At 45.2% G+C, this 14,048-nt stretch overlaps 2 protein-coding genes across 2 annotated transcripts; both read left to right on the plus strand.

Annotated features, from left to right (window-relative positions):
- Positions 1-4,118: 4,118 nt before the first annotated feature.
- On the plus strand, positions 4,119-8,435 carry LOC101777470 (3-oxoacyl-[acyl-carrier-protein] synthase, mitochondrial). The gene is made up of 13 exons (XM_004951508.4): positions 4,119-4,548; positions 5,129-5,233; positions 5,319-5,390; positions 5,648-5,734; positions 5,817-5,968; positions 6,278-6,358; positions 6,445-6,478; positions 6,667-6,733; positions 6,809-6,885; positions 7,454-7,514; positions 7,671-7,753; positions 7,840-7,911; positions 7,991-8,435. Exons 1-13 carry the CDS (start codon positions 4,210-4,212, stop codon positions 8,153-8,155), a joined length of 1,395 nt encoding a protein of 464 aa, XP_004951565.1. The 5' UTR covers positions 4,119-4,209; the 3' UTR covers positions 8,156-8,435.
- Positions 8,436-10,291: 1,856 nt separating this feature from the next.
- Positions 10,292-13,839, plus strand: LOC101777884 (fumarylacetoacetase). Its single transcript, XM_004951509.1, has 14 exons — positions 10,292-10,608; positions 10,800-10,878; positions 11,074-11,132; positions 11,218-11,342; positions 11,690-11,764; positions 11,880-11,955; positions 12,112-12,211; positions 12,293-12,352; positions 12,512-12,582; positions 12,717-12,779; positions 12,870-12,934; positions 13,059-13,155; positions 13,247-13,372; positions 13,466-13,839. The coding sequence occupies exons 1-14, from the start codon at positions 10,390-10,392 to the stop codon at positions 13,526-13,528; spliced, it is 1,278 nt and encodes a 425-aa protein (XP_004951566.1). The 5' UTR covers positions 10,292-10,389; the 3' UTR covers positions 13,529-13,839.
- The last annotated feature ends 209 nt before the right edge of the window (positions 13,840-14,048 follow it).

Here is a 14,048-nt window from a genome sequence, read left to right on the forward strand (position 1 = left end):
TTTGAATCGTCTGCTTCTCACAGTTTGGGACTGCTTGACCACCTTTCCTGCATTGAGTAAGAAGGTGAACAAGGATGATGCTTAATATTTATGCTTGATTAAATTGCTTGTTCTACCATACTTGCTTAGAATAGGCGCTTACCTAGAATGGTTAATCAACTAGAACTTGATGCTAAAACTTGAAAGCAAGGACCTACTTTAGAAGCTTTTGGCAAAAACAAACCCCTCAGCCAAAAAGCTTTGCATATCTATGAGTCGGTGGATTAGATACCACATGACGGGTAAGTCTTGTGGAGTATTAGTATACTCAGCCTTACTTGTGGCTATGTTTTCAGGTAATGTTGATGTTGATGAAATGATTGCTAGTGTGACTTGGCCGTACTAGATCCCTTTGGGATGGATGGTTGAGTGGGACCTGTCCTCGGTGGGCGAGGACCGTGGTGAGTGATATCATGGACGGCTTCACCATGGTATCGTGTATCGATAATAGAACTATCGCTTATTTCCACTGCAATTGAACTCTGAACACTTTTATGATTGAACTCTGAACTATTTTATGTTTGAACTCGGTTTGTGCAATTGAACTCTAAACACTTTTATCATTAAAATCTGAACTACTTTATGTTTGAACTCGGTTTGCAATTGAACTCTGAACACTTTTATGATTGAACTCTGAACTAGTTTATGTTTGAACTCGGTTTGTAATAAATAATTTAGGACCTCTGTAATATTTCACTTGGATTGTTGTAATCTCTAGGCTCGTCTTCGTACGAGTATTGTATGCTTGTTTCGATTGTAAATACGTGGTTGTATTGGGTGAAACCCGACAGACTACCATTTTGATCCGATTAATGTGTCTATTCGCATTTGAGGCGATGTTTAGCACATTTTAGTCGGGTTAATTTGGGTGGTTCTGCCACACCTTAGCCTTTGTGTCTTAGCTGTCTTGAATCCCTTCCCCGGTACCCTTGGCACAGAAACATGTCAAGATTATTTGGCCTCTAAATTATATAATCTCACATGAACAACAAACACTATATATTATAATCCAGATTATATAATTCATACCCTAGATTATCATAATCCTATAATCCGTCCAAGGTATGCTTATTTAAGATTACTTACCAAAGTACATATAACACTTTAACCAAATTGCCCTCAAATGCCATTACAATCATCGAGCCATATAATAGCAACAATGACATTTTAGAGAATAAACATTCTAAACGGATAATCTAAACCTTTAATAATCTTGGTTGCGAAACACCTCTACAGTTTATTTTGTCATCCAACTTATATTAATATGAAAGGCAAAATAGGCAACATCATCCCAGAACTTTCCCCAAGGGGTTAAGTTCATCCTTGGACTTTCAAAAGGGTCAATATAGTCCTTCAACTCTCGTTTTTCGGTCAAACGCGTCCTTATGCTGATGTGGTGTTGCATGGTGACATGAGACAAATGTGAAATGCCAATTTTGCCCTTGGCTCTTGCATAATGACAAGTGGGATCTACATATCAGGATTTTTCTTTTATTCTTTTTTCTTGTACCCCTCATCTTTTTTCTTGTACTCCTTGCATCTCTCGATGCATCTCTAGCTCCGACGGTGGCAACGATGGAGAGCGGTGGTGGTCCCAGCCTCCTCGCTTCGATCTGATAGCCCGTACCAAGCAGATGGTGAAAAAGTCCACTAGCGGGAAGGCTCCCCGCAAGTAGCTGGCCACCAAGGCCACCCGCAAGTCGACGCCAGCCACCGGCGGCATGAAGAAACCCCCCAGCTTCCACCCCTAGCACCGTTGCGCTCCACAAGATCCACAAGTACTAGACGGCTCATCCGCAAGCTGTCGTTCTAGCGCCTTGTCTGGTCCGCCATCGCCGCGCTACAGGAGGCCGCGGAGGCATACCTGGTGGGCATTTTCGAGGATACCAATCTGTGCGCCATCCATGCCAAGATGGTCACTATCATTGCCCAAGGACATCCAGCTCGCGCGACGCATCATGGGCAAGGGGGCTTGAGCGCTAGCTACCCATCATCAGTGTTCATTCGACTTGTTGGTCTATAGTGCCAACTCTCTGATAGAACTAGGTTGGAACCGGTTCTTGCCGTTCTGGTATCTTGTAATGCTCTAGAGAGGTCAGCCACCGGCGCCACCGAGAGGAAAATGAGCAGCATAAGAAGCTCCCATTACCATGCAAAATGGACATTTCGCTTACGTCTCATGCCACCATGCAGTGCTACATCAGCACAGGGACATGTTTGACAAAAAACAAGAGTTGAGAGGCTAGATCGACTCTTTTGAAAGTTGAGAAGCTAGATCGACTCTTTTGAAAGTTTAGGAACTTGACTACTTGTGGAAAAGTTTAGAGATGATTTTGACTATTTTGCTAATATAAAAATTGTATAATCTAGTACATATAAGCTGGCCTAAGCTCAGGCGTCGCTTCTCACGTGCACGCATGCGCCGTGAGACGTGGCATGCGTGCCACGCAACAGCTATCCCGCTGCCGCCGCCTGGCGCCCGCCGATCGGGCTCAGAACGCTCGTCGTCAGTCATCACGGCTTTGCATCCAGTTGCGCTGCGCTCATCCCCATCTGTGTCCAGGCTAGCCTAACGACACTGGCGTCGAAGAACGATCTTCCTTCTCCGCCGCCATCACCATCTCCGGTGGTGGCGATATTGACGGCTCCGTGGCAGACCATCAGTTAGGCACTCAGGCATGCCGGCGTCACTTGCCGCTCCTGCGTCACTGCTTGCTTCCCGTCGGCCATCCATCGATCGGCTTCGCCAGCGTGCGATTTTTGTTCATCATCAATTTTTGCATGATCGTAGAAGATGTCAAGGAGTCTCCATTTATATTTTTGAATGAATTTTTCATGCACATTTAGAGGTGCATCCGCGGGTTGGGAGCATGGTAGCATCCCAACTTGCGGGGAGCACATGAATCTTTCTCGAGTTCTGGAAGGTGTGTAAACCAATGTGGCCTGTTTGGCTGGACTTCTAAGCCGGCTGAAAAGTTGAAACAGCTTATTTGTTGTGAGAGAAAAATACTATTCGGTAGCTGATAAGCCGGCTGATAAGCTGAAGCGAACAGAGTGCATATAGCTATAAAGCCCACGATAGTCCAATTACGTGTAGACAATCAAATAGCACAGCAGTTGAGCAACGCCATCGTCAGAGGTCCAACGCAAGCATAGCCATTGAGCAATGGTAGTAGGACGGAGGAGGATAGGCTGGTGACAAGTAACATACCTAAGCTTTCTTTTGCTTTGTTTTTTTTCTAATACGTGTTAATAATTTATTGTTTTTGTTAAATACTTATGATCTTCCATGTTCAAAATTGAGTCAACATTTAAAACTAAGTTCAACAACTCTAATAAACTACTTTAATATTTTATATGAAAATGTTGAAACTGTATATTCAAAATGTTGGTTCTTAAAAAGACTCAAAATATATTTATATTGAATCTTGTTTTGTCGCATAAATGCTAAATAACACAGTGGTTCAAATGGAATGTAATACACATTTACGGTTTGAAAGAAAATTGAAGCCAAAGTTTCAAAACCAAAAGGAAATTCGTTCGACAGCTGCTAGTCAGGCGGCATCATCTTTTCCTCCTGCGGACAGCTGCCTCGCGCGTCTCGTAGACTTTAAGGTCTGGTTTAGTTCTAGGGGTGGCAAAGTTTACATTTTACTATAAATGCGCAACTGTAGCATTTTGTTTATATTTGTGAATTATTGTCCAAATATTGACTAATTAGGCTCAAAAGATTCGTCTCGCAAAATACAACAAATCTGTGCAATTAGTTTTTGATTTTATCTACATTTAGTACTCCATACATGTACCGCAAGTTTGATGTGATGGAGAATTTTTTTCATAGTGCTAAAGTTGAAAAGGAGGGGACTGAACAAGGCCTAAATGTATACATTTGCACATATCTCGAAGTGGAAGTTGTATAAGAAAAAAACTTCCGGAAGCTGTCGGAAGTTGGGCCTCCATTTAGCGACAACACCAATACCCAGGCCCGCTCCGCAACCGTTCTCGGCCCACTCGCAAGGCGACCCATCCATTTGAGGCCCAACTGGAAACGGCTGCTTCGCACTCGCAGGACCCGCGACGGCGCGACGACTCCCCCATGCTGCCGCCGCCGTCCCCGCCACCCGCAGGCCACGCCGCCTCGTCCTAGAGCCGCTCGCTGCCCGGGGCCCGATGAGTTGCCTCCGCCGCGCTCGCCACCTCCGCCTCCGGCGGGGCCTCTCTTCCTCCTCGGTGGCGGGGGCGGCGGCGCTCCCTCCGCCTCGCGCGACCGCGGGCCGCCGCGTGGTCGTGACGGGGCTCGGCACCGTCACGCCGCTGGGCCGCGGCGTGGGCGCCACCTGGGACCGCCTCGTTGCGGGGAGGTGCGCGGTGCGCGCGCTCGCCGCGGAGGACCTCCGCCTCCAGGGGGAGACGGCGGGTAGGACGCTCGAGCAGCTCCCGTCCAGGGTCGTCGCCGCCGTGCCGCGCGGGAAGGGCGACGACGAGTTCGACGAGGAGGCGTGGACCAAGGTCTGATGCTTACTTCTATCGCTTCTCATTGTGACCGCGCGGGAAGTGGAGCATTGTGTGCCGGGGCATGTTATACTTTGCCATTAGGATTTAAGAGTGCAAATTTTTGCTCCAAAATCTAAATTAAATACAGTACAACTTACCATCATTTCCTAGCCATGTACAAGGTAACCACATGTATGTCTGGTGTCATTGTCTCGAGGATGGGGTTCCTATATAATTTGCATAAGAGAAGTGTGACAGTTTGCATCATGAAGTACTATACTAGTCTCCCAGCATATGGTGTTGCAGATCATTATAGTCCGATAGGTGGACTTGCTGCCTTCGTCACATATGCTGTTCTTACAAAATTAACGAGTGTTGCACCTCCCTTCAATTAGATATGTGCATGCTTTAAGAAATAGACGTCAGTAGGAAAGATGTGTGTTCTCTGTTTCCTGTGTTATGTTGTGGTTTCTCTCTAATCCAATCATAATTCCTTGTTTCTGATTACAAGTATGTAATGCTCATGCTAAATGCTTGTGTGGTCAAACCTTTCTTTTCATGTTCTGAATCATTGATTGAATATTCTTGTTTCCAGGATAAATCTATATCAGGATTTATATCCTATGCTCTCTGTGCAGCTGATGAGGCTTTGAGAGATGCAAATTGGTTGCCTTCGGAAGATGAGAAGAAAGAAAGAACGGTACCATTTCCTTCTGTGCAAGCTCTCTTTTTTTCTTTCATATATGTATTTCTGAGTTGCTGGGATCTGGTTGGATCTGTATCAGGGAGTTTCGATTGGCGGAGGGATTGGGAGCATCTCAGACATTTTAGATGCATCACAAATGATCATTGAAAATGTTTGTATCCTTACTCCTGCACTCCTCTTTTTTTTTATGGCACATTTTATCTTAGTAGCTATTCATTGTAGTGACTATGGTGATTTGATTTCAAACAATGAGACAGATGCAATCCCATACGTATACATTTTATCTCGTTGGCACGCTTTGTTTGACTTGCTATGAGCCCATGACACACATTCCTTGCAATATAAACAATAGCATTCCAGTTGTTTCCGGTGCTGAAGTATGAAATTTGTGTTTTCTTCTGATCACAGCGTTTGCGTCGCCTCAGCCCATACTTCATACCGAAGATTCTGATCAACATGGCATCAGGCCATGTCAGCATAAGATATGGTTTCCAGGTGAACTTTCTTGTTGCCATTTAGCATAGCTACGGTTTTTGTCAAATGGATATTAATAAGAATAGTTATGCTTCTAACTTAGGGTCCAAACCATGCTGCTGTGACAGCTTGTGCCACTGGTGCTCACTCTATTGGTGATGCTACACGGATGATCCAATTTGGAGATGCTGATGTGATGGTGGTTGGTGGAACAGAGTCCAGTATCGATGCTTTGTCTATAGCTGGATTTTCTAGGCAAGTATGTTCTCAATGCTCTGTTTTGTTTGTCTTCCGAAATAGTAGTCTGTATACTTTGGTGACTGCAAAATGGCTTGAATGCTTCAGTAACATAATCAGGATCAACTGTTGAGTGTGAGGATTGTAAGAAGCCATAGAGAATCCGGTACAATGTTCACTGATAACCATGTCTCGTAAATATCACATGCAGACTCAGTCACCTGCATATTTTGATTTTTGCCCACTGTTTCATGATTGATATGTAGCTTCTTCACTTATCAATATACCCAGCACTACCTTATCATTTCTGTGTTGTTTGTTTTGCAGGTTAAGGGCATTGTCTACAAAATATAACTCCTCTCCATGTTCAGCTTCGAGGCCATTTGATTGTGGTAGAGATGGATTTGTGTATGTCATGCTACTATTAGGCTGTCTGTTTTCATGGTTGGCTTGCTTTTCTCTATTCTAATCTTTTGTTCTAAAATGATCAATAGGATTGGTGAAGGCTGTGGTGTCATGGTTTTGGAGGTGAGTCTGGTTCGGGTATCGTTGTCTAAAGCTAATCATTACTTCCAGTAACATCCACAGCACAGTACTGACTTAGCATTTTCTTCTCTACTGATGCATTGAATTTTGCTTACTTTCCCTATACAGTGTGGAAAAACTGTCCTAGTGCACCTTGTTTACCTCACAGATCAACATTTACTTATCTACAGGCACTTGATCATGCAAAGGAACGGGGTGCAAAAATTTATGCTGAAATTCGAGGCTATGGAATGTCTGGTACCCTCCTATTTCACAAAGCATACTGTTTTCTCTATCATTAGCATGTGTGTATTGTGAAGCTCTTCCTTCCAGGTGACGCGCACCACATAACTCAGCCACAACATGATGGTAGAGGTGCTATCTTAGCCATGAAGCGGGCTTTAGATCAGGTGCAAAATCATATGCTCCTTTGTCATTTTATGTTGCATATTTTAGATATTCTTTTAGCGTCAAGAAATTGGAAGCTACATGACTGTTTTTTTAATATAAATTCCAATGTTGCAAATCGCGGGTTATAGAATTTAGCGGAGTGCTTCCAAAAAAGCTATAGGCAGCGCAGCTATTGCGGCGACTATAGCCTTTAGCGGTATGCAAAAAACCAGCAAAATTTAGACCTAAACATTATCAATAAAATGAATTCCAGCTCATATTTCATAAGTACATGCAGACATTAGTGAAAATATAAGCAAATAAGTCGCAATTCACAAGATAAGTCAGAAATCATAACTCGTTGTTCATAAATCACAAGTATCTAAGTTTGTAGCTCAACCATAGCGGTGTTAGCGGCGCTAGGCTATTGAATTTAGCGGGGCTATTTCATGGTATAGCGGAGTTAGCGGCATTAGCGGTAATATTTGCAATATCGTCGCGGCACCTGTCTCAAAAAGCTATAGCGGAGCTATAGCGGGCTATTTGCAACATTGATAAATTCTGATACAATTTGTTCCTTTTTTTCAGTCAGGGCTTAGTGCAAATGAAATTGATTATGTGAATGCACATGCAACATCAACTCCTCTTGGTAAGTACTCATACCAAAGACATTTGGTTGGATTACCATTGACTTTGGAAGACTTCAGTTTGCTCTGTTTTGGGGTTAACTTATGTTTTGGATTGTGAGCTATATGGAACTAAGATAAAATAATTGATTCTTAATTTGGATCTGAACCACAATTAGGTGATGCTGTGGAGGCGAACGCGATCAAAACCATCTTTGGCGATCACGCTGCATCTGGTGATCTCGCATTATCCTCAACAAAGGTAGCTCCCCTCTCCGCATACCTACCAAATTACCTATGTTCCCTCCATGTCCTATCTTATGCCAACGGCTGCACGACTCTCTCCAGGGAGCAATCGGCCATCTGCTAGGGGCAGCTGGTTCAGTGGAAGCGATCTTCACCGTGCTAGCCATCCACCATGTACGCCGTCTACCGTTAACGATCACCAGTTCAGTTCGGAAAATATTCTCCTGCACGTAACATTGTCTGCTGTTTTCAGGGAGTTGCACCGCCTACGCTCAACCTGGAGCAGCCGGACCCGCTGTTCGAAGGCGCGTTCACGCCATTGGCTGCCGCGAGAAAGATGCCGATACGAGCGGCCATCTCCAACTCTTTCGGGTTCGGTGGAACCAACACTTCCCTGCTGTTCTCGTCCCCGCCCTAGTCGGAGCAGCACTCCCCCGGTATTCCTAAAGAGCTGTACCGGAATATTCAGAGATTCTCCTGAGGAAACATCGGAAGGCACCGTTCGCGTTGAGCTGGAGTCGATGGTTTCTGGCTGACCCTTCTGTTTATTCTGTTCCCCTGCCCAACCCTTCTTGTGTTGCCCTTGCATTTGTGCCACCGAGAGCATTCCTCAGATCATCGACGGTGACTGTTGTCTGTTGAGGCGTTTGTGGTTGCGTGGTTTTATCTGTACCACACGATGGATCCCGTTAGAGCAACTCCAAGAGTTCCTTAAAAAATTCTTCCCTAAAATACCGGATTATGCTAAAAAAAAATTTCCTAAAAATATATCAGGCCACGGTAGAATGATAAAAAATACTCCCTAATAATTTAAAAAGAAAGATCTCGTTGTCATAATTGGGCCTATTTACTTAGCCTGCCCACCTCCGGCCCATGGCACCACACCAGGCACCTTCCTTCCCCTCGCTGAGCACTCAGTTAGCACAACCTTGACCGCTGGTGCCGTCTTCCTGCCGCCGTCTTTCCACCTGAGCTTGATGCTGAGGCTTAGCTCGAGGTTGTTGTTGCCGCCGCCGTCCACCTTGGCGGCGCATGTGGCCGCCGAGCGCCTGGCTGGTGTGCTCGCCCTGCCGCCGCTGCCGCTACGGATCATGGAAAAGCATGGCACGATGAATTGGTGTTGAATTAAAAAGACACAGTTTGTACTGATGCTTCGATTGCAACCTGATGCTGACAGGTACGTGCCGAGGCTGGACAAGGGCAAGGCCCTCTACTTCCTCTTCGTCAAGTCGGAGACGATGACCCCTACGACTCGTACCACGACTACACCAGCCCGATGGCCGTCATCCTCTGCGCCGACGCGTTCTAGAGCATGTACGCGCAGATGGCCTGCGGGCTGTGCCAGCGCCACGACGTGCTTCGCGTGGGCGCCGTCTTCGCGTCAGGCCTCCTCCACACCGTTCGCTTCCTGCAGCTCCACTGGGAGCAGCTCGCCGACGACATCGAGTCAGGTCTTCCTGCAGGTCCACTTCGCGTCAGGTCTTCCTGCAGCTCCACTAGGCGGCGCGAGGAAGAGGGGGGTCGCGAATATTTGCGGAAGGAGGAGTGTTTTTTTCGTTGTCAATCTTTTGGGAGTTTTAGGTGGATTGTTGGAGTTCTTTTTTTCTTTTTTTTTCTAAAGAAGATATTGGGAGTATGACTAATAGCCTTTTAAAGTTGCTCCACATGTTTCGAACTGTTATAAGTTGCTACGTTCTGGTGATGTTTTAGACAAGTACGAAGAAAACACAAAGCTAACTGCCGTACCATGTACTGCTTTTTCAGAACGAGACAAGCTTTTATATGCCTTTATCCATTCATGATCCGTGGATCTTCTGGAATCCGACGTGTCACTGCCATCATCCAGCGCGAACACCCGTGCGGTGCCGGTCGGTTGGCATGCCGTGCGGAAGGCATGGCCCCCATGGGAGACGGGGGTTGGCTGTCGACCTCACGTGCTAGCTACCACCGAACAGAGTCCCCAAACATGGCGCGAAGCTCCAACCTCCAGCACTCGGGTAGACGGTAGTCAGGTGTCGCTGCTCCGCACGCAAGGAATTCCTCGCGCCAGAACAAGAGAGAATTTTACTCGCCTCCAAACACCGGCGCCCTGGATGAGCACGACTTGCTCGCTGCCTTTTCTAGAACCCTGAGTTCAGGACCGAGACCAATTTCCACTCTCAAATTACAAGACTCTCTTCTGGATATCAGAAACTTTATACTCGGATGTGAGAAATTCTAGACCGGATGAGGTTTCTCTTTCTACTCGTCGGTCAAAAACCTTTGCACTTGGATACTATATTAGAAACTTTACACTAAAATATGAAAAAAAAAACTTAAAGTCCAAAACTTATCCTAGATCAAATCCATTGTTTTCCCCCTATCTCCAAACCAGTGGATTTTGAATGGAATTTACCTGCGAGTAAAACTTCTCAAAAAAAAAAAAAGAAGTTATCTGCGAGCGGGGAAGGCTAATTCCAAGAAGGACTGCAACGTGGCCCGTGCCGCTACGCCTGGTTCCTTACGACATCCACTGTTCAACCCACCCACCTGTCTATTTATACGGCGGGCCACGGTGGGCACGCCGTCCGCCCTGTCTCAGCTCTCAACTAGTAGAAGCGAGTTGCTAGCACACACCGGCGGCGGCCAAGCACAAGCAGAGGAGGAGCAGCAATGGCGGAGGCGAGGCAGCTGCGGTCGTTCGTGGAGGTGCCGGCGGGTTCGCACTTCCCCATCCAGAACCTGCCCTTCGGGGTCTTCCGCCGGCGGCAGGCGCAGGAGCCGCCGCGCCCCGCGGTGGCAATCGGGGACTTCGCGCTCGACCTCGCCGCCGTCAGCGACGCCGGGCTCTTCGACGGGCCCGCGCTCGCCGGCTCCCCGTGCTTCCACCAGGTGCCGGATCTTTGCTCTTGGATCCTCGCTCGATTTGGTTGCTCCGATGGTGGTTGGGTTGGGCTGATCAGCTCGATCGATTTATAAGTGGGGTTGGTGGGAGTGACTGCTGGAGATTGAGGAATTAGGCGACTCAGGGCAATTTTGGTGTTGACTAGAAAATAATTGGTGCCTTGATGCTGTGCGCGCAGGAGACGCTCAACATGTTCTTGGGGATGGGACGGCCGGCGTGGAAGGAGGCGCGCGCCACGCTCCAGAGAATCCTCTCGGGTTTGGTTTTCTTATTCTTGCTTCTTTGCTGCGTTCTTCTTTTACTGCCCACGCAATAGGGCTGCAGCCTTGTTAGGTGACGATCCGTAGGATTCTGTCAATCAAGAAATAAAACAAATGTGCTTGTTTGTTCGCTGCAATATGCCAATCCAGGAGGAAACTTGTCCTCACTTTTCTTTCCTTGTTGCCTTGCAGCTGATGAACCAGTCTTGCGTGACAACGAAGCCCTCAGGAAGAAGTGTCTTGTACCAATGGTGAGCTTCATGAGCCTGCCTTGTTGCATCTTTTGTTCTGTTTTTGTAATGCTCAGATCGTTAATGCTCTGTTTTTGTTATGCAGAGTGATATAGAGATGGTTATGCCAATCACTGTTGGAGGCTACACAGACTTCTTTTGTTCTGTTCACCATGCCAGGAATTGCGGATTTATCTTCCGCGGGCCGCAGACTCCAGTCAATCCAAATTGGTAATGCATTTTCTTGGACAATGGGCTTCATTGAGTTTTGAAGAAAGTATTAATCAGATTGCCATGTATCTTTTCCTTTGAGTTGTATAATGTAAGCAACTAACTGTTTATAAAGTGGTACAACATATCTTGTCATGGATGTTCTTGCTACGGTCAAATTCGACTGATAAGACTAAATTCTGAAAATCCATAGCACTGGCTGTTACTATTCTCAATTGTCATGGATATCAAATAATATAATTTCTCAATGTTTTGGTGCATGTTGTTGCTTGCTTCACTTCTTGTTTCTGCACTACACATATGGAAACCTCATGTAACTAACTGCAATGTACATTCGGTTCCCTCAGGTTTCATCTTCCAATAGGTTACAATGGACGGGCATCATCTGTAGTTGTGTCTGGAACAGATGTCATTCGACCCAGGTGTGCATCACAAAACACTTGCTAAAAGAGTTTTATCTGCTGTTTCCAGTTTGAAACCTTTATTTTGTGTGCCATCTGTTGCTCTTTGATTTGATCATTTCTCTGTGTTTGTTAGGGGACAAGGACATCCAACAGGAAACTCCACTCCTTATTTCGGTCCCTCTCGGAAGCTTGATTTTGAACTTGAGATGGTTAGCTTCTTACTAACTCTATATTTACTTGTTATTGTGGCTGTAATCAATGTACCTACCTTGCTAGGCTGTCAAGTCACTTTCAGTTATTGTTGGTATAGAATTATCAGAAAAAATTGTGCTTTATTCAATGATAATTGTCCTTGTTGCTTTCAGGCTGCCATTGTTGGTCCAGGGAATGAGTTGGGCAAACCTATTGATGTTAATGATGCTGAAGAAAATATTTTTGGCCTAGCTTTGATGAATGATTGGAGTGGTATTCCATTCTTTACTATTTTCATTCTTTTTAGCTTCTGTTGCATGATGTGATTATACTGAGTTGCATGTAATATGCCAGCCAGAGATATCCAGGCTTGGGAGACTATACCTCTTGGACCTTTCCTTGGGAAAAGCTTCAGTAAGGCATCTGATACCCTTGAAAGTTTTTTTGGAAAATAAGAATATTAAGCCATGCTTTATAAGAAGTTGGAAGCCCTACACATATCTCACTTAGGATATGTGCTTCCATTTTTGCATTTGGGTCTGAAGCTTTACTGTGCTTTTGCAATTTCTCTAGGTACTACAATATCGCCATGGATTGTCACTCTGGATGCTTTAAAGCCTTTCACCTGTGAGGCTCCTAAGCAGGTGAGGAAATGGTGTATTTAAGATTTGCCCTAGGAATAAAGCTAAGCTAACACCAACCAAATCAGCTATATATATTTTTTATCAGTATTTTGTAGTACTCCAATCCAGGGAGAACTAATTTTCTTTGCATGCAGGAACCTGAGCCTTTGCCTTACTTAGCTGAAAAGAATCACATAAACTATGATATTCCTCTTGAAGTACGTTATTGTTGCATTGCAGCTTCATTTTTTTCCTATTATTTATTTTATTGAAATTAAACTAATTGGAGTACTGTTTTTCTCTGAAAGGTCTGGATTAAGCCCAAAGACCAAAGTGATGCCTCAATTGTTGCAAAGACTAATTTCAAACATTTGTAAGTACCCGGGTTCCGTTTTTCACTAGAAATGCTCATGTCTTTAGTTTGATGCAACAGTTCATCCATGTTGTGCATGTTTGTCTTAGTGTGTGACCTCTGCACATTCTTGTGATTTCCATAGGTATTGGACGGTGACGCAGCAGCTAGCACACCACACTATCAATGGATGCAACATGAGGCCAGGGGATATATTTGCAACCGGCACACTCAGTGGACCTGTAAGGAAGAAACATTCCAACTATTATATACATGCCAGTTGGGAGATACCTATCTGTATGAATCCTCGTCTTCTAATGTGTTTCATTTCAGGAACCTGAATCTCTGGGGTGTCTGCTGGAGCTAACATGGAACGGGCAGAAGGAGATAGCAGTTGGAAATTCGACCCGCAAGTTTCTAGAAGATGGGGATGAAGTCATCTTGACCGGCTGTTGCAAGGTACTGTGAACTCATCTTTCCTGGTCAATCTAGTTAGTATTTTGATTATCTGAAGATGCCCCTGTATTTTGATCATGTCGGCTTGTTTTGCAGGGTGAAGGCTACAACATTGGATTCGGAACCTGCACAGGGAAGGTTCTGCCGGCGCTTCCTTGAGCCAACATATCTTCACTTAATAAGGTCTCCGGAGTCTCAATAATCACAAAGGGTTCATCCGGCGAATCTAGCAAGCTGCTTAGTCTGTTTCAGGCCTAGTGATGGTGATTGAATATTAGGGATTGTTTTCTTGAATGAGGAAACTTGTACTCTCGTCTCTACTGCAATAAAATCGATGCTAAGCCATCTTTTTATACATCTGTGTTCCTCTGTAGTCGTAGGCATTCGCCTGAGAACGTTCAAGACTAGATATTTTCCTTAAACTAAAAACAAACATTTGTACTTAATCTAAAAACAAACATTTGTGTTCCTCTACGAGTTGTTAAACTTGTAATGCCCTCTGCGACGAGAATTTAGAAAGTTGTGCTAATTGCGAGACCGAAAGCAAGTCATCGAGCGTGAAGGATTGCAGACTGTCCAAAATGTGTGCCGAATTTGCTGCTGCTTTTTTTTTTGAATGTGCCAAATTTGCTTTGAAGGATTGCAGATTGCGTAACCGTGGAACCTGATCAATGAGTGA

The sequence above is a fragment of the Setaria italica genome, chromosome I (genome assembly GCF_000263155.2).
Source record: "Setaria italica strain Yugu1 chromosome I, Setaria_italica_v2.0, whole genome shotgun sequence".
Lineage (NCBI taxonomy): Eukaryota > Viridiplantae > Streptophyta > Magnoliopsida > Poales > Poaceae > Setaria > Setaria italica.